This window comes from Passer montanus, unplaced genomic scaffold, assembly GCF_014805655.1.
Source record: "Passer montanus isolate IOZ18808 unplaced genomic scaffold, ASM1480565v1 scaffold45, whole genome shotgun sequence".
Classification (NCBI taxonomy): domain Eukaryota; kingdom Metazoa; phylum Chordata; class Aves; order Passeriformes; family Passeridae; genus Passer; species Passer montanus.
In genome coordinates this window covers 8,883,448-8,907,993 of record NW_024369373.1, presented here as the reverse complement: position 1 = coordinate 8,907,993, position 24,546 = coordinate 8,883,448, and the positions used below count along the sequence as shown (strand labels likewise).

Sequence of the window (24,546 nt, the reverse complement as noted above, 5' to 3'; positions counted from 1 at the left end):
TTAAAACATTTAGCTTTCTAGATGGCAGAAAAAATATTTGTTTAATTAGTTCTTGCCCTACAGAACCAGCACTCATAGAAGCAACTGATGGATTTTATTGTGGTAACTGATCTGTCTGCCTCAATTAAGTTAAGACTTCTTTTTCCTTACTACAAGGATGATTGTGCAATGCAGGATATAAGGGAATATGAAGCTATCTTAGCTATACATGCAGTATTCATGTGCATTTCAATATCTCCCCATACATATATATGTGTGTGTGTGTATATATATATATATATATATATATGCACTGAGCAGCAACTGCTGCTGCTGCCTATGGTAGCACTGGAGAAAGCCAAGACTGAAGATTTATGTTCTTTAAATATTTGCTTAATTCTCTTGAACAGAGACTTTTTTCCATTATTCAACTTGATGATTTAAAATAAAAGTGGTACTACCTCTGCACTTTGAGTTAGTGAATGTAATAAATAGTTCATAGAGCTTAAGAATGGCTGCTCCCTTTGAGCCAACAAAGAATGAAAATTAACACTGCTGTGAGACCACAGTCACTGTCCACAGCCATTACTTCATGCAGGTAAGAATTCCAAACTCACTTCACCACCACTTAGTTTTATTCTGGTGTGAAGCTGATGGCTTTATGTTAATCTAGGAAGAACAAAAAGGTCTATATCCACTGCATAGTCCTTCAAGGAGAACACAAAGAAGTCCTGCACGTTCAGTGTGAGATGATGTTTGTCTCTAAAGCCATGACACTTGCATGACATGTGTTATCTATTTACATGTTTGCTGGCACAGGGGCTCTCCTCAGGCCAGGACCAGCTCCAACATGCCACGTTCCTGCAGATGAAAGCCAAAGCTTGCCAGGCCCATGAGCTCTCCTTTCACTCCTGTCAGCTGGATACGGTGATGCTGAAACTTCCAAAAGGGTGCAAAGGACAGAGGAAGGAATGGTAGAAACTGCTGTGCTGGAAAATTGCACTGCAACAGAATAAATCATAGGAGAGCCACAGGAGTTGCATTTTTCTCCTTTCCTTTTTTGCTAAGAGAATGAGACAGAGCTTGGCCCAGGAGACAGACACCACACACACTCCTTTATCTAAATATGAAGACTCTAAAACTTAAAAACAACTCCCTTGTTTTAAGATGTGAGAAGTTGGTGTTTTCTCTTCAAAACTGACTTTATTTGTTTGGAGACAATCTTCCCAACTGCATTTGGAACTAATACTCAACACAGAACTATTTACACTGCTCTAAATCCTTGGCTTACACGGCCTGTTTCCTTTTTGAACTACCTTCACTGCAAAAGGAACGTTGCACAAAGAATTCTTCCCCAGGAAAAGGAAATCAGAAAGCACAAAAGATGCTACCTTTGCAAAAAATGCAGCATTCAGATAGGAGACTATAATTAGGTTTCTATTCCAAGTATTTCAATGCACAGTTAACCTTAGATGACTGTGCATAAACCTTTTAATTAGCATGTTATCTTTGGAGCAATTAATATCTTGTACCTCATATGTTATCTTCAAATTAAAACTTCCACTTGCTCAGCATTATTAATTAATCATTGTGAATCTGAGATGAAATAGACATCACTCAAGAGAATGTCAGTGTTTTTGGAATGTCACAGCCACTGACATTTCAGAACAATTATTTAGCTGTCTTCCAACAGCACAAGGCTATTGCCTTTAGCTTACAGTGTCTTTGTAGAACATACACAAACCCATGACATTCATAAATTACATAAATTGTTTTACATCTCTAAACAAAATTTATTGCTGCGTTATACAAAACATCTAACTATTGCGGTCAAGATAAATCTTAGTCAAAAATGCAAAAGTACATTTTTTTTAAATCCTTAATAATCCCCTCAATACAATCACAAATCTACCCCTCTATCAGAGCCTGTAGTAGAGCATATAGCCAGTAGCAACAATTCAAAGAAGCAATATGACTATTTGACCCTGAAGATATCAATATAGATGAAGATTTTGATAAGCCACAGTGCCAACCTGATTTACTGTGATGAATGAATAAATTCATAGCCTAACAGTTGGTATCTATATGTTTGATTTGAGGCATTAAAAGGGAAAATAATTTCAAGAGGTGAGCATTCTTAAAAGAGAGTTTAAACTTTGGAATATTTAAATTTTGTTTGTATCACATAACACATTTAATAAAAGTAAATACAAACCAGTGTAATGTGGCTCCTCTCTATTAACAAATAAAGCAATCTTTTATAACAATAAATTTCCTGTGCTTAAGCTAGAAGCTGTCTTCTGTCTGTTTACAAGCAAATAAATCTTCATCTACATTGCACCAAAGGAAATTAGTATATTTCAAAGAAAACACCACAAGAATCAGTTGCAAAACATTGTGTTTTCTTGAATTGGCTTAGACAATGAAGAGCATGACCTATAAATATTTAACAGACAAGATGAACATCTTCTTAGGACTGCAGCTCATCTGACTACCAGTTTTCTTCCACAATCACTTGACTCCATACACACTTAAACATGAAAATTTTCCACAAAAGTAAACATTCTGAGTCAAAACACCTGGGGATTTAAGAAAAAGAATTTTCTCCTACTCCTTACACCTTTATTCTACTATAATCACAAACAGAAATAAAAATTTCAATAATGTCAAAAGATGCCTCATTGGTGAACTATAATTATACAGGACTGTGGTGAAACCTGCTGATATAACACACCACATATACATATAAACCTCATCTCTGCAAAATTATATTATGCACAATTATAACATGCATGAAAGTGTAGAAATGCCTGCAGAGCCCAACACAACAGCCAGGAACTGAGCTTCAGAGCACTACCAGGAGGTCCCTATATGTCATCATCGTTGTCATCATCATCATCGTCATCATCATCATCATCATCATTTCTACTTTCACAGAACAAGTCAGAGAGGGACAGACAGCACAAACAGTGCCCAAGGTCACACAGCCATGGCATAACTAAAATGTGATTGGAACCGAAATGCCCTTTTTTTTTTTTTTAACAAATACACAGTGTTTCTTCACCTACAGTAAAGGACAGAAACAGAACATGTATTATTTGAAGAGAATACACTTCCTAGCTTGAAGTAATCAGGTTTAATAAGTTTACTTAGGAAAATCTTAAACTCCATTTGGAAATGTAGGATGAAAGAAGAACAGGACAAAAGACTAATAAAAGAACCACCATGAATTTGATAAGGAGTGAGCTAGATTTATATCACATCCACATCAATGTAAGTTAATTTTTTTTAAAAAAAACCATACAATTGTTCAAGCATAAAGACCTACAAAAAGTTTTACCAAAATTAATATCTTTTAAATTTCCTACTAAGAAACTAGATGGCTTTCAGTAGATGTTCATAATAAAATGCGGAGAAATTCTGATAGCAGTTTTAAATAAAATATAATCTCTATTTAAATGCATTTTCTTTTAAAAATTCGCTCTCTTCACACAATAAACCCTCAAAAATACATTTCCTGCTAAAATTACTCCACATCTTTCATGCCACAGGGAGAAATGGAAGTGGAACAGTCCAAATGAAGTTCTATTCACTCAAACCACAACCAGCAAAGCCCAGAGACCGAAGGTCACTGCAGTGCTGCCTCACACCCATGCACATCCAGAACTGTCTATTTGGGTACTGCTGCCTTTCAAACATCCCTAACCCATAAAGATCAGGATAATGGCTCATTACTGCACAAAACCTACAGATTTTCAACTGCTGCTTCAAAAGCAAATCTATTTTCCATTGAATTAATCGGTACAGGTAGCAAATTCCACATGTAACTGAAGGAACTGGGGGGGCATCAAAGAAATGTCTTTTGTGGCCTTCCAAAGGTTCCATTGAATTAATCGGTACAGGTAGCAAATTCCACATGTAACTGAAGAAACTGGGGGGCATCAAAGAAATGTCTTTCATGGCCTTCCAAAGAAAATTTGTTTGGAAGAACCAAACCATGAAAGACCCAAGTCCCTGCCTGCTCTGTTTTCAAGCACAACCTCCCCAGGACCCACACTAGAACACATTCCACCAAATTCTCCTCTTTAAACCCAGTCAGGACTCTTCCCCACAGCAGCAATGCAGATGGATAGAATATTTGGTTTTGCCCTCACACCAATGGCTGGTTTGTCTTTTTTCAATGTTTAGTGAGAAAAGTCACCATTTTTACATGTTTCCAGCTTTGAAATTCCAAAGAATTTTATCATGAAATAACAGGAGCTTCATCAAACCCAAAGCTATGCCAGAAGTTACTCCTTTTCCTGGCACACCTATAAACTTTTCAATTCTCAGTCTAGTGAAATTATCACATACAATAATCTAAATCTAATCTTAAACAAACCAATGCCAAACTCTGGCTGAATGATATATTTTAACTTTCTTTTTTTCTTTATTTTATCTGTAACCATTATTCTGTATTTTCCTTTCCAAGGACATGATAAATCAGATTAAGGGAAGAAATTTACAGAACTTTGTAACAAACAGTTTTCAATTACCTTTAATAAATCTTTGGTATAAATGTGAATAGCTTATTATGTAGATGAAGAGCATTAAATAATGAATTTAATGTTACTGAGCAAATGTCATTAACATTTTTTGAAGACTGGATGAACATTAGCTTTGTTGGTAAATGACATTTTGAATATTTAGAGTTTTATAAAGGTGGTTCACTTCTTTATACAGCAACAAATCTTCAGACAGTACTTGTGTCTGGTTGTAGAAAACTACAATTGATATCTTTTCCATATATACTTAACCTCCTACAGATTTATTTGATTCTCAATAATTACTATTCTCTGGTAAGAGGCATATGTTATTACAGCACACTGCACTCCCACAAGCTGTCCACTCAGTGTATTTTAATAAATCTCTGCCAAAGCTGTATAAATTTGATCCTGTTTAAATTTAATAAGGATCAGAATATATCAAAGCACAGATTCCCATGAGAGAAATAGATATTTTGCATAGTTATTGAGTGCCCTATTCATAAATACAATGTGTAAGACCTAGACCATCAACCTTGAATTAAAAAGAAAAAGAGATTAATGTGTGCAAAGCCAGCTACTTCTTAAATAACTAGTGAAATTAGTGTTTAATAAAACATTTTTCCCCATACAACTGTTAAAGACAGCAGCACTGCCACAGTTTTACTATTATAACTCTAATACAGAACTATTGAATTTCTGCAGTATAGAAAATTTGCAGTACCTTGTCAAGTACCTCTTACAAATCTTCCATCGAAGATTTACCTAGATAAGGACACAGATTCCTAAACATGCCACCAAATGCTCCTCTTTGGGGCTGTGCTGCACCCTTTTCTACTCCCTGGGAGCACTGCCTTAGGCAGGGAGCAGATCAGCCACCCAAAGCCACAGCTACTGCAGAACCTGAGCTACTTTAAGACAATGAAGAGCATAAACATGTATTTGACATCCATTTCCTGGAAGGATGTCTAGAGGAGGAAGAAATTCTCAATGCTCTATTAAGTCTAGGTAAATTTCACTGATATTATGTAATAGCCTACAAAATTTTATGTTCTATTAAGTAGCTCATGTTTCAGAGCCTACTGTGCCAAAATACCAGGACACACAACTATGCTATTACATGCTGATGTAGCAGCCTAGGAAGAATTTTGAAGATCACTGTCATAAACATAAAATACAGCATGTATTCCAAATACATTTATATAACTTCAGATTCCAGTGTTTGTTTTTGCTTTAAGGAAAAAACTGTTTGCATGTAAGGAGAAAAAAAACCCCCAAACACCTAAACCAGATTTCTACTAACACATGCAGAGACCACACCTGATAGCTGCTAGTCACAGAAAGAATTCAACAGTCTTACACTGGAAAACTACCTTCCTCAACATCAGTTTCAATTAGCAGTTGTGTATATAACTATACATACAACCTTCCAATTTCAAAATAGCTCCACTTTCTTTTGTCACCTTTGATGTTTAAATGCTCACAGGTATGGGAAGGAAATCAGATTCTATTTATCCTGAATTAAAACTCATATTTTCAGAGTAAGAGCACGAAAGTCAAAAGACAAATCATTTTACATAGAGTAGAGCTCTTTCCCAAGGGGAAAAAAAAAGTACTAAATCAATTTGCCATTGTTTTATAAGTCAGCGACTGAGAATGAAATTACAGACGGCTGAAATTAATGTGAGTTTTGCCATTGACTTCAACGAGCCAAAGATGTCATCCTCAGTGTTTTACTACACACAGAAGCCTGATGTCAGAATTGGTACAGCTTTATGAAGTACATTAAAACATAATTCAATCCATCAAAGTGAAGACAATCATACCATCACTCAATCATTGGTCCCATTCACATCCATGGTAGGATTCATTCTTGTTTTCTTTTTCCCTTACCATCATGTAAGTGTTGGAGCTGGGAAACACCTCAGCCATGTTTGCCAGCAATATTCCTTTAGTCCATGTTATGGTGAAAGTGCAGGTATAAAAATTCAGTTGAAAATTCAAACTATACCAACTGAAATGTATGGAAGCCACAACACAGGAATGTAGCTTTGCCAGAACACTGTCATCAAAATCATAGCACTTAAGGCACTTTATACTGGGATCCTGTTTGATCTCAATTCAACTATTTATCCTGGCTAAACACAGGTCTAGGCCCTCTATGCACCACCTGTAGCACAGGTCTTTGTTTCCAAGAATTTTTGAAAATTTAAGAAAATACTGTTGGTTCCACTCATTTACACATTCAGTGTCTAAGTACAAAGATGCCAAGTTTAGAGCATGGTGACTTGATTTCCTTACTTTTACAGGTTTGGTTCTTTCAACTTTAATGTTATTTCAACAAAGAGCCTTGTGTTTATTATGGAGATATTCTGTTGTATTTCCCTTTTCTCAGTTCATGAAATTTTCAATATAACAAGAAAAAACAGCTCAAATTTTTATTTTAAAAACCATATTATCATTTTTATTCAGCCTGTATTTTAATATAGCATCAATATTTAACTACTTCATTAAATGAAGTGTGACTTTTATAGTGAAAATGTCAGTCTTTGCAGTTCATTAAATTCATTTAAAGTATAGCTGCTTGATTTTTTTTTCTGAAGGAATAAAAGACTATTAACTGAAGGCATAAACTTAGCATTAGCATGTACTTTTTTCTTCAAATTAACATTCAAGATTTGCAACACTCTTTACAAATTTAAGAGATTGTTTGTATCCTTTTGCATTATCCTTGTTTTTATAATAGATGTCACTTTTATAGCACATACAACTGTTTATCACAGTTGGATATGACCAGTAGGATGTCGCAGAGGATATTAACATGTCACGTGCTATTATGAATCTGTAAACTCCTTCAAGTTATATTAAAAATACATTATTTTTAACTGTGGCATCTGGAAAAATAAACTGCATATGATGTAAAATGTAATAACTCTTGGAATCCAACAGGGTTTATGAGTTCTCTTTTTCTGTTTCATAAAACATTCTTTGATGAGTATCCTTTTTCTTTCAAGGAGGTTTTCTATTAACTAATACAAAAGCACACAGGGAAAGCACCATTTCCAGAAAGGCAGCACCATGTTTTTGCCATATGTAAGAAGTCCTGGTCCATCTTCTCTAGGGTATGTGATTTCTGTGACTAATGACTCTAAAACTGCAAAAGCTAATTACTTCTGATTGATAAATTGATGTGATTATAAAATATTTTCATAAGAATAAAAAAGCTTTTTTGAAATGTACTAAGATATGAAGGTGGTGATACTTTCTCTTTAACCTACTACTCCTTTCAATGTTTGGAGCAGATCTTAATGACAGTGAAGTCTTGAGTTTTGGAAGGCTACCATGAGTTTTTTTCCATTTCAGTGCTTAGGTTCTGTCCTTTCCTCCCCAAAAAAGCAATTTCATTAGGTCACTGTCTTGTAGTAATGACCTGGATCACTACCATGATTTCAGACTGCACTACGTAGTCAAGGCTTAATTGACTACAATACAGGTGGTGACTGGGGGAGGGCTTTGGGCACGTGACATCTTAAAGGGCTTCATTGCCATAGCCATAACATCCAACCTCTGAAAATCAGATCCTTTTGTAGTGTCTTAAATGTAAAATCCAAAACATCCTACAAGGAACATTTTAGGTACCACTATATACCACAAAGATTTAGGTTGGAACTAGGACTTTGAAAATTATCCAATGTATGATTTTAAAGTTCAGCACATTCCCTATTCCTCTCACACGTGGGCACTTTTGTCAGCTCATACAACCAGCACCTGGCGCCAACTACAGAGGAAGAAGAAATGTAGAATGCAGTAATTAACATCTACTAAAGTTAAAAGCTTCCTTGAAAAACCTTCTTCCAAGAATGCTGTGCACAATAAAGTTTTATTTTTTAGGAAAACTACTTTACATCTCCAAATCTGTGCTGCTACTGTGATTTGTTTTTCTGTGTATCAAAAGCAACAGGGTTTCTAGGAAATTCTGATGTTTGAACTACCTTCCTTTGGATGAATTTCTCTAAAGAGTACTATAGAGAATAAAAACTGAATTATCATGTGGATAGAATTCTGAAGAAGGAAAGAAGAACTCTAAAACTTTATTATAGAAGCAACAGCCAAGTCACATATATGAAAAGCTAACGGGTACCAGCAACACCTATTCCAGACTGAAGTTTCAAATAAAGTCTTTAAACACTTTTTTCCTACACTGTAACAACTGCCAAACCAAACTGATGGGCTCCATTTTAGAAATCCCTTACAGCAAGGTTACATGGAGCTAAACAAAAATCATTTGTTTTAGGATGTCATGAGTTAATATACATCTGCAGGGGGATCCAGGCAGCTGCATCAAATCACCATGGTCTGACAGGTCACAGTGACCAGCTCACTCCCCCTTGAGAGCCAACTCCTCCCCAGCAGAGCAGAGATGGTTATCCTGGATTGGAACAAGTGCTTCATTCTCTCACTGCAGGGCCCTGCCAAGCAAAGGCTGAGGCAATGCCACCCTTCCAGAGCTGTTTTTCTACAACAGTGCAAGGAGGATCAAATTGATCTTTGCTGCCTATTCACCTTGTGCAGCCCTAGGAAGGAACATCAGGAGATCTCTAATCTGACCTCTGCTCAAAGTACAGCCACACCAAATTGAGAAACTTCTTGCTTGGGGCTTTTCTTCAGTCCGGTCTTAAGAACCATCAAGGATTTTGGGCAACCTCTTCCAATACTCTGTTATCCTCAAAAGGTTTTTTTTTCCTCTTTTCATCCAGCCTGAAACTCTCATTTTAGCTTGTGTCTGTTACCACTCAATCTCCAACCATGAACCCTTGAGCAGAGCCTGCCTCGTCTCCTCACAGGTACAGGGATGCTGTCAAATCCCCTGAAGTCTTTCCTTCTCCAGGCTAGTCAAGCCCTGGTCCCTGAGCCCCTGATCACACAGGGCAAGTGTGTCAGGTACTGACCACTGTGCAGGCTCTCACTCCAGGTTTTTCTGTTTCAGTCCACCACAGGTCCTTGCTGTGATGTGCTTCCCTGCCAGCCACATCCCAGCCCATATCTCTCAAACCAGTACCCCAAAATCTGTGTTTGACACATTAGGCCAAGAATAAATGCTTTGTCATTGAGCTTCAGGGGTCTGGGATGCTACCAAAGCCCCATCTCTTCCCTTTTCTAAAGTCGACTTAAGAAGAAAAATTATCTTTCTTCCAACCAGATAAAACACTTCATTACCCATTCTGATGCACAAGCATAAACAAATCAAAACCCCACTGTTAGTACTTAGCAGCCAAAGTAGGAAGAATAATTACTTTGGACAATTGAGGTTTTGAAGAAAACTTTTACATCAGCTACAGTCACCTGCTTTAAAGTTTACCCTTTAACTATTTCAACCTACTCCTCAAAAAAACACAAAGATATAATCTTATTGAAAAAAAATCTACACTGGTTTTTAATCACATTTTAATAGCACAAAATTAATATAATTGTCTTGGGACATATTAAGAAATAGCAGCAATGAAATTTGACAATAATATTTTTGCAATTAAACTGCCTTATAAACAAGCAGCACATCTTCACAGCCTATTTCAGAGCTCAGTAATTCCCACAAAATCATTCTGCAAATGCAAATAATCAGCTACCTAAACATGAGGCTAACAGTGTTCAGAAGGAGCCATCTAATTCCTAAAACCTCAGAACTAGAAGATATTTACTATTGTTAAATTTTTCTGAACTTCTGAGATTAATCTACAGGTTTTTGAGTCTGAAACACAAAACCAGTTCAGCCAAACGATCATTTCCAAAAACATCAGTGTGTCACATCCAGTGCTATGAATGAGAGGCTTTCAAAGAGATCTGAGATCTACCAGGTCTTTGTGCCACACACTTGGGCCCTCTCTGCTGGAAACAATAACTGAACTGATTCCACTCCAGCTGAAGAATTCTCAAGATACTGTTTGCTGACATACAACTTCTGCAGCTTTACCCTTATTTCATGTGATTTTTCAAAGAAAATTACTTGGATGAAGTTTCAACTTTATGTACTCCAACCAGAGGACCATTTCAAGAAGCCAGCAGATAATCATTGTTTAAAATGAAAAAACACACTGCCCACATTTTTTTATCATGTAACAGACCTGGAAAAGGACATACAGGGAAAAAAATCATTAGATCAATTAGAAAGATACTATGTTTATAATAATGATGGCAACAGAGGAAGTAGAAATTTCCCTAAAAGAGTAGATAAATAAGTATGCTATTTTTTTTTATGCTGAACTGAAAACTATGTTTATAATAATGATGGCAATAGAGGAAGTAGAAATTTCCCTAAAAGAGTAGATAAGTATGCTATTTTTTTTTTTAATATTTTTTATATAATACAAATGAACACCACAGGATGCAGTACAAAGCATATTTCCTGGGAATGCTGTGCTCTCAAAAACAGAGACAGCTACCAGTTAGCAGAGCATGGAGGTGAGGAAGCAGATGATTACCTGATGTGCACTTGCAAAACACCCACATCAAGACAAACTATCTAATGATTTAATACCACACTTCTAGAGATTGTCAAGGTTCCAGATGTTCTATCGGATTGTTCCACCACCTCAGAAACTTAAAGGCCTTTTCCCCTCCCACCTCATCACCACCAAGGAAAAGCTCACCACTTCTGAAGGAAGAACTGAATAGTCTTTCCACATTCATTAAGAGATACTAGATAACTACTCACCATCTATAAATCTCATTTCTAATTGTTTTCCATTATATAATTAGACTTCAGACATGAATTGTCTTTATTAGCTGTTGTGCAATCCTCCAAAGTTGTTATTAAGTGTGTAAGTAATTATCACATGTGTGTTTGCCTTGTCCAGTCTCACAGACTCACTCTAAGACTCACAGGGTGCATAACACAAATTCAGTATCACATCTTTAGTAATGTAAAGATGAAACCTAAAGCAACAACATTAAACAAGATTAAAAGTTTAATGAAAAGCCTGCGCTGCATTTCACCCAACCAGATGACATTTAGCATCAACCCTGAGCCTGAAAAGTGATTACTGCTCCTTCTCTATGCACAGGCTGCCTCAGCAGCTCAGCCCTCTGGAGAGAAAGGCTTTCCTCTCCTTCTCAATCTAAGCTCGTGGCCAGGGTTTGTACAGCCATGCTTAGAACACTCTTTTCTTTCTCACCCTGCATTTTCCATTATTACTGTTAGGCCATAGATACTGTCTCTTATGTCTTCTTCTTGTAAGAAAAATAAATTCTCCAGTAGAAGACACTTATGAAAAAACCTTAAACTTTTCGCTAGACCTGCAATTTTGTGTGTCACTTCTTTCACGCTTCAGACATGAAAATTACCTGCACCTTTGCAGATGAGTGTAGCATTTTCCTTCCTTTTGTTTGGTATCTAAGCCACAGAAAATGTAATAATCATTCATGTATTTAGTAAAAGTACAGAACAAAACTAGTGAGACCAATGTGTTGCTTCTGGTAAGGATGAGAGGCCCAGCAGAAGAGGTGTTTCTTACCAGCCAGAGTCAACACTTACCAACACTGCAGCCTGTCCTCACATAACTCAGCAGCAGCAGAACTGATTCCTTTGTCTTGCCAGCAGGTACAAAGAACTGGCTTTATCCTTTTAGGAAATGAGTGGTTCAGTGTCCAAGAAACTACTTATGAAGCTCAATTCAAAAGCAGATACAACTCTTTTGTTTAAAGAGAGTATATTCCTATGTGCAAGAGCAGGATTGCACCCTTTCCTTTGAATCCATAGAAGATTTTCCTACAAAGTAAGGATGAGAAAGAAAAAGCTGAATATGCTTTAAATCAGTTCTTACATGAAGTTCAGTTTGTCTCACTGATTGATTGTTTTTTTTGAGATAAACATAAATCAGCTTCACAGGGAAAACTTCAGTAGCTGGGATCAATAAGCAACTGGCCTTGCTCTAGCATACATACTGAGATTCATCATCTAAAATCTTATTTCTTACTTCTGCATTCAAAGACCCCTGGATACTTGAGTTTTGGGGAAAAAGGCTGCAGATATGAGCTCCTTTGCCATAAACAAACTTTGGATGCCATAAACAAACTGAACAAAGAAGCAAAGACAAACCTACCTCTTTCTTTTGATCAAGTGAGAAGCAAAGATCAGTTATCTAAAATGTAGGGAAAAATTTTAAATGGGAATAACATGTGTTTTCACCCCCTTCTATTCCTGCTTCTTGCCAACAAAAGAAAGAAGTTTAAGAACTCAGAGAGACTGAAAACACTTGATCCTCCAATTGTAAATATTTAGCAGGGTTCCCAAGGCACTATTCCCTCTTTGTCCCCCAAGGTGTTTCACATCCCTTTCTATCCTTTTAAATCAACAAATGGCCATTTCCTTTGGCAACAAATAATGCAGACTTCTTCCTACCACAGAAGTGTGGAAGATGAAGTAAAACTCTAAAAATGAGCAAAATAAGAAGAACTGAGGAAAAAATAATTAAAAAGAAGAAAATCAAAGATTTCTCACTGTTAAAATTCTGTGTCAGATTGGTGGTGCATTGGTTGTACTCACTGAAGCTGCAAAGTATCAATCTGATGTTATGAGCCTGAAGGTACAGAATAACTTTCCTCCATGGATATTGTTCCTTCTACTTTCACATTTATTTTAAAAGAAAAAAGGTTACATCTGGGGGAGCAGAAAGCAAAATGTAACCTTGATATCAGGTCTCACCCACACAGAGAATAAATGAAACTCAGAAGATCTACAAATGCTTTATTTAGTCTAAAAGTATATGGATAGATGCTTTTACTATTATGATTTCTAGATTTTATCCTTTGATATGCATTTAAAATACTCCATTGACGTCATGGTATTTTAATGGAGTCCTTTTTGAGTCACAGAAACACTCAGAATGAGGCATAACAACAGTGTTCACCTGCAGTTAGTCATAATAAATCAAGCTTTTTATCACTGTCTCTCACTTATGCCTCATGATGGAATAACCTTAAAAGCTTCTATTTAGAAATAATTCTGTATAAACACACAAATGACATGGAATATGATGCAGAGTGCACTATAATGGAACTCAGTTAGTTAGCAATCCAAATGTTACAAGCTATCATAGGAGCTCATGATCTCCAAAGATGTTTGTATCCTAACGCAGGTATTCTGTGCAGGAGCAAAGTGCCCCTCCCCACATTTTCCAAACAGTGGAACTGTGTTAGAACTGGTGCAAACCAATACACATTGTGTGAGCTTTAAAAATGTGTGACTGTCCAAGAGTCACGTTTTCAATTTCACATTTATTAGTTACATGTATTACAAGCAATAGCTGCCAATTTTCTTTAGAAACCTAACACAAACCTAAAAAAACAAAAAAAACAAACAAACCCCAAAAAAACACAACACAAAAAACAAGCCCTTTAATATGTTATCAAGCGAAGAATCAGGATTCTTTTCTGGTATGTAAACTCTCCACCAGACTATTAACAGAAGGGCAGATTCTGAGACCTCCCTTGAAAAATTGCTATTTACTGGAGACAAGAATACAGGAGATAGGCAGCATACTCCTATGATATGTTATCACCAGCAATATATTTGTGCTGATAGAAGTCAAAGCCAATCTTCACCATCCCTACTCAACCACTTTCTAGCAGAGAAGACAGAAAAAGGCTGCTATCCTATCACAAGTTGTTTGCCAACTAAATTTAGAAAAACAGTTTTCCACTTAAACTGGGCAAGCTATAGCTGCAGATCGAGGCAAAATAAACACAGAAGCTCACACTACCATTGTATAGCTGTTTGTTGTGAAGAATTACAGGTAAAAGAGCAAGACTGATCTCTAAGCTGCACACTGGACATACCCCACACCTGTGTATGCACAACAGTGATGTGCTGTTTGTTTGCCTGCTTGAGTAGGTATTTCATGAACATATTTTCCTTTCATATGATCTCTCATTAATCGCTCTGAGTCACATTTAGCCCTAGATTAAACTGCCTGCCTTTCACCAATTCAGTCTGAGCTGCACAAACACTGAGGTTCTGTCCCAGCTGTGGTGGCCCCAAGCATGTCAGGTTTTTGGTAGGTGCCATCAGCACCAGCCACAGCCACAGCCACAGCAGGCAGCAGAGCCACGAGCAGATCAGAAAGCCACCCAAGGAATGTGCTGAGGCAGAGCACACTCCAAGAGCCCTCTCACAGCAAAGGCACCCACAAAGCTAATTCCAGGAAGGGAAAATCTCAGAACAAACCATTGTTTCCATCAGCAGGCCAGGGAGAGCAGGGGGCACTGAACCACTGCACTGCAGCCAGCGACACACAGGGACGGCTGACTCCGAGTGCTGGAGGCAGACCCAGGTGAGACAACCCTGAGAACTGAGGCTGCACACACTGAGGGCTTGTCACGTCCTTGAAACAACAATTACAGAAGCCATCCAATACCCAATGCACCTTACAAGCACCATCCAAGACACCAGCACAGAGCTACTACATTAAGAGGCTTAGATGAAAGTATGAGAATGAAACAAAGGCACTTCTGCTCTGTCATAAACAGCAGGTAGATCTCTATCATGGAAGCAGTGATGCAAGCCACTGTTTAGGAAGCCTGGCTGCCCTGTGTGACATAACATCTGATTTACCACTCCACATGCTCTCCTTGGGTCTCAGCTGCACCACCACGGGAGCATAAAGATAGCTCTAAGTAGGATTTAAAAACGTCAGGAGGAAAGGACAGCACAAGCATCTGTTAGATCCTTTTATTTAACAATATCCTGAAATTGCAAATTATGTGGAAGGACAAAATAAATTGATACAAATTACTTCATCTTATCATTTGCAATACAGCAATTGGACACTCCTATAAAACCACAAAGAGAAAGTCATATAGGCATAAACATATTATTTACTCTCATGATTGCTCTGTAGTGCAAATCTGTACTAAGCTCTTGTGTTTGCACCTCACAGCACATTTACATCTATAGTCCAGTGTAGTTTTGAGATCAGTCTTGTTTTTACTTAAAGTTCTGCTGTGAAAAAGAGCAGAGAATGCCTCGTAAAATTCTGGGGTTTTTACCACATGTATAGAATAGGCTTTTTTAAAATGCAAAGTATACTACATATTTCAAACTGTATCAAGCAAAACAACGGGAGAAAAAAGAACCATGTTGGGTTGTGGTAGGAAACCACAACTACCAAGTTTTTTGCTGCAAAAGATCAATAGCACAATAGCCCCATATTTACATGGCCACCACCTATTATCGTCATCATCATTTCAGCCACGTGCTTTTCAGGAAACCACAAAAGTAACAGCATTAACCTATTAAAGCAAACAAAATGATTGTTTTTCCATTCCTAATAAAATTCGTCTTTATTTAAAGAATGTAAATAGAGGACTGTTAATCCCCTATCAGGTAAACAGTTAACTGATAAAAGTACAGTTTAACAAAAGCATTTTATTAATAACAAGTACTGAAATACAGTATCCCAAACCATTCACAAATTCAACTATTTGTGTAAGCCTTACAACCATAAAGAGAGTAGCATAAAAAGAATGGCAGATAAATATGATCTGCTCTGAAAATAAGCTACTCCAACATTCAGCAATTGATTCTTGCATGCCTTTAACACCATTTTCTTATCAAAATTAGACAGTTAATCAATACTGAGGTGTTTAAATATGTCCTGAACCTACAAACCTTTATATAATTCAGTGACTTTGAATACAGGCATTGCCCCATTGGGATAGAAAGGATGATTCATAAAGCTCATGTTGTTTCCTTGCAAAAAACTCACCAAAACCCCACAACAAAAACAAACAAACAAAGCCCCACCCCAAAACAAAACAAAAAACCAAAAAACCCCACAAAAACAAAACCTTACTTTATTAACTTGGATGTCTAAAATTATTTAGATTTTAGGTTCCCATTTCTAATTTCTCTCATATTAACTGCTTAGAGAATTACAATAATAACTATAACCACTTGGAATGCCAAATACAGCAGAGCTTCTCTTGATAAAATTTCTTATGGAAATCAAAGGCAGAGATGAAGACACCTCGCCCCAAATGATCTCAATCACCTGTATGAGACTTCATTTTCCACAAATCCTACCATGCTGGTAATTTTATGTATTTCCAGCCTTTTGTTAGGTTGCCCAGTCGATCAGAACTCTTCAGAATATCCACTGTACAGAAGGAAAATCCAAATGCAAAAGCATCTGTCTGAGAAATGTGCAGCTTTAACATAATGATTTAACACAACCATCACTTGCATAGGTGGTAAAGCAGAGCAGGGAAGGGAGGAGATCCCTGTGCTGCTGCGTCTGCAGCTCTCACCCCAGCCAGTAGCTGAGACCTCTGATCCCTTATTTCAGAGGTTACCAGTGCAAGTCCTGGCATTTCATCCCAAAACACCCTTTGTTTTTAACCTGTGTCACAACCCACTCTTTTCCATGTTAGTCTCAGCTCTCAGAAGTCTTTGGCCAGGAACAATAATATGTGGCTCTAGTGACCCAGACAGTGAGAAGGGTTGTTACTCTAAAACAGTGAAAATAAAACACTGAATGGATAAAAATTTATCCATGAAATACCAAGATCAGGCCTGATCTAATGCACATGTAAGTAAGTGAAGGATGCCCACATTAAATGGGTCTTCTATGCATGAAAAAACCACTTTGATACAAGGAATACCTTCAACTTACAGTTTTTGAGAATGGATTGCTTTTCTTTTCCCTCTTGATATGGAGCTTTTCAACCAAATGTGGCTGCTGGGCAAACTGGTTGTGCAGGAATAAACAGCAAACACTGATGCCAAGAGCTGGAACATGAACTATACAAACAAACTGAAAACTAGATGAACTGTTTGCTTAAAACAGTTTTCAATTATAAACATTGTCTGTTTTCAGTAGCACACCTTTTCCAACACAATTCAGCCTGCAGCACTGGCCAGTTATACTTCCAGCACTCTGCTCATAAGACTCAGCTATTTTTAATGTGATGAAAATAATATTTTCAGCTAATCTGCCCATTACCATGAAGAGAATGAAGAAGTTCATGAAAACATCAGTTCGGATATTCAAGATCACCCATGGTAGAAGCAGCTGTGTAATGACAGTCTCCCTTTTGGTTTTAATATTTCAGCTGCCCTGCAATGCCTGTGATTTTGAATACATTGTTTCAGGTATAAACAGAGAGAATACATTCAAAACAGGATTTGGACTGTTTTGACACACGCTAGCATCAGTGGAAAAGATGTGAAATAGAAATCTTGTTACAAAAATAAATAATGAATAACGTGGCAGCAAGCATGATCTCATCTAAGTCTTCATCTGAACAGAGCACAGAGGCAAAGACCAGAAGGCTCTTGTGTGACATTGTTATCTAAAGTCCTGATTAGATTTTCACCTCAGAGTTCTCAATTTTGGCAGCAATCATCACAAAGATACTGTGGTGACTGGCACTCTATAAATACATCACACAGACAGGTAACAGTACAGAACACAGCTATCAGATAAGAGTGTGAAGCATTTGAAAATTCAACCCTGCCATTAGGTCTGTATAACAGTACTCAATTTTACAGCAGTAGGAAAGTGATTACAGATAAAAAGGTAGGATTAGTGCTGTACAAATTCTTCTCCTCTTAAATTTGATCATCGTCATTCAATAGCATTACTTAGGTTTTTAAGGAGTATCAGAATTCAACAAATATATAGGCATGTATTAACTGTAAATTTAATAAAAGCTGCAGCATAAACCACAGGTCACAGTTTGACTGGCCTTGCTTTGTCAGACACTGCAAAAAACTGCAACAAATGATTCACACAACTGAGAGCCTCTCTTGAGTATCTGCCAAAGAATAGAGGCTGCTATTTCCTGTGCTTCTATTTTAGATTTTATTATAAATTTGCAATAATTCATTATAAGGTTAGGCTGGACTGAGTATCTGTCTGTGAAGTACAATGTGGTGCACTGTGGGAATGAGGTTCTTGTCATCCCAGTGGATTTGGTCAATGTTTGCTCACTCCAGAGCCAGAGGTGTAAAGTGGGTCTCCATGTCCATGGCTCACACACCCCAGAGTTGTGATTGCTACAAAATATCACTGGTTTTGAAACTCCGCCCACTAGTGATTTCCACGCATACCTTAAGTACTCTAAATATCTCCTAAGCATTACATTCAAACACTTTATGTATTACTGCATTCATGCAAGCATCTTACTGATATGGTTGTAACCCACTGTAATGAAAACATCTAAAAATTATTTCTAAAAATTGACTTATACAAAGTATATGTTTTATACAATCAACTCTCAACCAGCAAATGGTACATTCAGTATAGGAGCTGCACTATGTGAGCAACAGAAAAACTGTACACTGCACAATCCAATGAGTATCCCCATTTCAGGTGTTGATCCTGAGCACCACAGGTTCCTGCACAGCCGTGGCATACAGGGGTTTTTCCTGTTTCACAGCCAGCTCTTAGCTATGCCAGAAAACCTCAGGGTGACTCTGCCTGCAAAACAACATAATGCAAGGCGGGGTGATGATACAAATTGTAATTTTCATTCTGGTGGACATACTCATGTGACCATTTCACTTCCTCTTCCAGGGACTAGGAATTATATATCCAACAATTTTAGTGCTGGACTGGACAGACAAATATTTTGGGAACTTTTTTGCTCCCTAGCAGCAGTTGCCTACACAGTCCTGAGGTTTTGAGATATCCAAGGCAGGAGCTGGCTGTTCTGGGAAAGAAGCAGTTGAGCACACTTGCCACATGTGCCAGATGATCAGTGGAAAATACTGGTGATAAAATGTCATTTACTGAGTTGATACTGCAACAGAAAGTTCCCAATCCCCTGCCTAAGTTGTCTCCAACAAGACCTGTATTTGTGTCTCTGCTACACAACTCTACTTCTGGGGAGCTCCCTGGTGCTTTGTGGCCCTGTCCCACCAGCTGGGGCCACCTCTGTCGCTGTCAGGCTGTGGATGCACACAGGAGCACAGCACAGAGCAGCAGAGACTGCCCCTCCTGCCCCTTGCACCGGAGCAGAGCCCCGATGTAAACAAGATATTTGCAGGGCAGCTGATGAGTGAACATAGAGCTTTCTATCTTAGCAACATCCATGCACCCATTGTCTCTCACCATCTGCTGCAGGAGAGGAAAACTCATGCATATAGAGCCACCCTAAATTTGCAAGAAGAGTAGTTTTAAATTATTTGCATAACTGTAATCCACTTTTTCCTAACAACACTCTAATAGGAATGACTTAGCGCCCCAGTTTAGCTGCTACTAAACTACTGCTGTCTTTGCTTTACCTCTGGAAGAACAAGATAAACTTCCTGAGCTTCCTTTGTAAAATGAAAAATATTTCAGCCAAAAACATCAAGCTCTGACAATCTCATATGTATGGTAGTGCCTAAATTAAGGTATGTATGTTTGAAATTTGTATCCTTCAAGGACAATCTGTGTAGTAGAGATAAACGTTATAAAATGCAGGCAGCTAAATAATGAAGTAAGGATTCTGGAATTTAATATGATAACTCAAGCACTGAGTTGTATGTATTTAGGTTTTGGAGTTTTCACTTTTTCCAAATGGCATTACAAGAATTACAGCTTCTTCAAAAAAAAAATAACACCAAAAAAAACCCCCACATGTATATGCCAGGATGAATACTAGTTCCCTAAATATTTTTAGTACAAGACATATAATTTACTCAATAAGTGAAAAAGTTTGTTTAGAAAAAGCTACTCAACTGTACTGAATGTCCAAAATCATTCTCCATCTGCAGAACCATAAAAGGGCTCAAAACAGAAGCAGAATGTTTTACAACAGCTGGTCTCTTTCAACTTTCTGTAATTTTTATAGCTCCTTTTTGGTGAATTTTTTTTTAGTATACTGCAGCAGGATTCTTCTAGAAGCAGGCAGTCCATGGTTTCACTTGTGCAGTTCCATGAAGCAGAAGTGGATTGCTGTTATCCCGAACCACACCAGGCACACACATGCAGGGTCAAGTAATGTACTCTCACATCAGGGCTGAAAACTTATCAAATATGGCCCTGATCCAGCAAAGCACTTAAGCACATGCTTTACTTTAAACATGTAAGTAATCCTATTAGAGTAAATGAGATTCAGCATAAACCACTGGACTGAATCTCAGAATACCTTGGTTGTGGCCCTGATTATGTCAGTGACCGACTGTGTAACCTTGGACAAATCACTGCACTCCGTGCCCCTCTTTCCTCCTTTGCCCTCTGCATGTGCATGCCATGTTGCACCACCTCACCCAAAGCAACCCCAGAGAATCTCCTGGAAACTGCTGTGCTGGCAGTGGTGGCAGGGATGTGTGTGTGCATCAGTCCATTTCAAACCTGCCATGTACTCAGTACTAACCCTCCTCCAAAACACCCCAAGATGACATCCCTCACCCTTAGGTCTTCTTATCCAGTCCTCAGCACCAATTTCAAAAGCACAACATTGCACTTAGAAGGCAGCTGGGATGGAATCCAGCCAAAGGCTCCCTGCAGGTCAGGGCCAGCACAGCTCCTCAGCATGCCTGGTTCCAGACCCAGGGCTCAGGATGCAGCTCCCCTCCCACCTCTGACCCTTCCTCCCAGGGCACCCTGAGATCCCAAGTCCTGCCTGGGGGTTCACGGGTCAGTCTGCCACATTCCTGCCAGTGCTGTATCCACTGAAGGACAAAAACCCTGCAGTCCTGGGAAATTCTGTTTAAAGCACGCAGGTGGAAGGCAGCGTTGTCTCACAGGGTGCAATGCATTTGCACTAAAAGGCTTTAAATTTGATATTTTTAGACACTATCATGCAAAATACAATTTTCCACAGGCGGGCCATATGCCATCAACTCTTAATGATCTTGAGAATATTTTCACATAAATAATTCTGCTTTTGCACATATATACAACCACGTATTCTGTTTACTCTTGCCATCACGCTGCTTCCCAGCAGTTGTCACAGGCAATGTCACTGTCACAAGGAGAACACGGATTCAGCTCCTAACAATGAAGCAGGCATGGATGAGTGGGCAGGACACTCAAATGAGTTTCAGAAAGACTTGAGGTGAAATACTGTCCCTAGTGAAATCAATAACAGTTCTCACATTTACTTCAGCAGAGTAAATATTTCAGCCCTTTTTTTCAGTGCCTTCTGGTCATCTCAGTAGCTAACAGGACAATCATTTATTTTCCTTAGAAACACAGAGAAAAGGACAGAAGACAAGGAAAGCAAAGCAGGGAGGCAGGATATCAAAACAGATGTACTCTCTTTATCAGAATAATTAAAAACGCCACAAATTTACAATGACTCATAACTACAGATTACAAACAATGCAGAAAATGAGATTAGATTAACACACTTAGGCCCATCCTTTCTAGGAACTCATTCACAAATTCTCCTTATGTCCTTGAAACACCTGTACACCACGTTGCTGTTTTGCCAGCTGAGCCAATGAAGAGCTCACAGCAACAGCAACACAATTCCTGTGTGTCAGCCTGCCCCAGATCAGGCCTTTTGCATACAAAGATATCTATTATAAGACACAAGCATCATGAGCTGTACTCTGTTAATTAAAATATTTTCTGCTGCAGACTGCAAGCCTGGCCTACGAGGTACTTGCCAAAATTATGTTCAGGAGCACAGCAACTGAAATGTTCTGAATAGGGCAAAAGTTAGTTACTTTTGACTTTTCCTGAATGCACACTCTGTTCTCATTGTACAACGATGGGAAATACAGTTAAAAGGTTATATGTAACTGTGCACTAGCAGCAAGTTAATGGACACGAGAAACTGCCGGGATTCAGAAGATATTAAAATTTTTGGACGTACAAAAAAAATTTAGAAAGAGCCTGAACAGAGTAACCTGTACCGGAGCTTGAATTAAGCGCACGCCGTGCACAACACAGGAAAGTCACAGAACAAGTGAAATTTACAGTAAACACGCCGGCTGCCAGTGAGCGCTGCAAGTTTCCAAAATTAGCCGGCTTATCAGCCAAGAGCGGACATTTACGAGGCATTTCAGAGCTCCCGGAGTCCTCAGCAGCCCCCAGAGCTGACATTTCACCTTCCCCTCACGCCGGGCGCTCCGCTCCGCGCTAACAAAGCCCCGCGCGCGCATGCGCGGCCGTGCGCGCCCCGCGGCCGCTGGACACGGGCCGGACAGATGGACACGGGCCGGACAGCCGGACACGGGCCGGACACCGGCCTGACACCCGGACATGGGCCGGACAGCCGGGCAGATGGACACCCGGACACCGGCCGGACGGCCGGACACCGGCCTGACACCCGGACATGGGCCGGACACCCGGACACGGGCCGGACAGATGGACACCCGGACACCGGCCTGACAGACACCCGGACACCGGCCTGACACCCGGACACCGGCCTGACACCCAGACACGGGCCGGACACCCGGACAGATGGACACCCGGACACCGGCCGGACAAATGGACACGGGCCGGACAGCCGGACACCGGCCGGACAAATGGACACGGGACGGACAGCCGGACACCCGCCCCGCCGGCCAAACTTCAGTGGCCCCGAGGGACATCGGCCTGCAGAGCGACACCGCAGTCCACCCGCGACATCTTCCCACGCGCGATTTCTCTAGGAGAAAGTTTTCTCCGGCTACTGCATCTGTTTGAACACGCTACTTCTCCCTCTGAAAGTGAGGTTTGTATTTCAGCAAAGTTTATCTCTTCACTTGGAAAGGATTTTTGAAAAAGGAAAAGCATTTAACGTAAGTTCAGGCTTCATGCAGCACCCTTCTCTTCCCCAGCATCTCATACAGTGCCTCACAAAAGGCCCCAGAGGTTGGACAAACATAGCACCAGGAAAAACACAGCCTGAAAGGGATCTTTATGTGCATGTGTGAGGGCCCACTGCTAATAGCTCAATGTGCTATTGACACATCACAGTGCAAACAGCTAAGTCTTTTTCAAAATAGCGTGAGTCACAGTGTCATTCTCAACTTTGGGTAATTTGTGGTAAATCATCCCCGTATTATTAAAACATATTTCTGTAAATGAAGGTAAGACACTGGGAAATGACTGCTGCTTCTGACTGCAAGGTTTACTCCAAACACTGCACATGCCGCGGAGGTGTGAATAGACAGAAGTGGTACTGCAACTTCTGTGACAGCCTTCGTTACCCTCCTGTACCAGCAGCTGATGCACTTTTAGATAATCCTCCCGTTTGGATAATCCTCTAGTTAGGAACTGGCCATGACAGAGCCGCGCCGAGCCGAGAGAGCGGAGCAGAGGAGGCTCCGTGCTCTCCTCACAGGGCCGTCCGAGCCCCCCGCACTCCGCCCGAGGCGCCGGGAGCCGCGGAGCTCCCGCCCGGGGAAAGTTCCAAAGTCCCGACCCCACCGCGAACGCTGCGCGCTCGGGACCGCCTTTGTTCGCCGGCCCTGGGGAGCAGGATCGCCTCCCCGAGCTCTTCCCGGCTCTCTGCCGCTCGCACCCCTCTGAGCCACCCGAGCACCGGCCCGAGGGCAGGTTCCCCGGGGCGAGCCCCGCGGCAGGAGGAGCGCCCGGCCCCGCCGAGCGCAACTTTGCGGAGCTGGGCATCCCCCGGCCCCGCGGAGAGCGGCGGCGCTCCCGCCCCGGGCTCTGCGCATCCCCCAGCCCCGAGCCTCCCCGCCCCGACGGAGCCCCAGCTCCGCTCCGCGGGCAAGCGGCCCGGGCAGCAGCACGAGGAATTAACACCCGCGGGAATAATCACCTTGTTGTAGTTGTAGTAACCCAAACACTGGGCAAAGTCCAGGTTGGAGGGGTCTCCGGGGAGCGCGCTGCCCGCCGCAGCCGGGTAAAATCTTACATCCATGCTGGAGATTTGGTCCACTTGGAGAGACCGCCGGGAGGTTTAATAGATCCACCTTCAAGTGCCTTCCCCGGGGTAGGGGCACGGGCAAAGCGCCGAGGGAGCGGAGCTGCGGGGCGCCGAGCCTGCCCGAGAGCGGGGACGAGCGAGGGCCGGGGGGCGGCGGGGACAGCGGGGGAAGAGGCGGCGGAAAAGTGCAGGTAAACAAGGAGGAGAAGAGAGGAGGATGAGAGGAGAGGTGGGC

General features: G+C 40.2%; 1 protein-coding gene across 2 annotated transcripts in view; it reads right to left on the bottom strand.

The window, feature by feature from the left end:
• TOX3 (TOX high mobility group box family member 3) overlaps nt 1-24,332 on the bottom strand; it is a 73,969-nt gene extending 49,637 nt beyond the window's left edge. For both annotated transcript variants that reach the window (XM_039721498.1, XM_039721499.1), the window contains exon 1: nt 24,204-24,332. In XM_039721498.1, the coding sequence (XP_039577432.1) occupies nt 24,204-24,305 (102 nt within the window). In that variant the 5' untranslated portion in view covers nt 24,306-24,332. The remainder of the gene's footprint in view (nt 1-24,203) is intronic.
• Nucleotides 24,333-24,546: the final 214 nt, after the last annotated feature.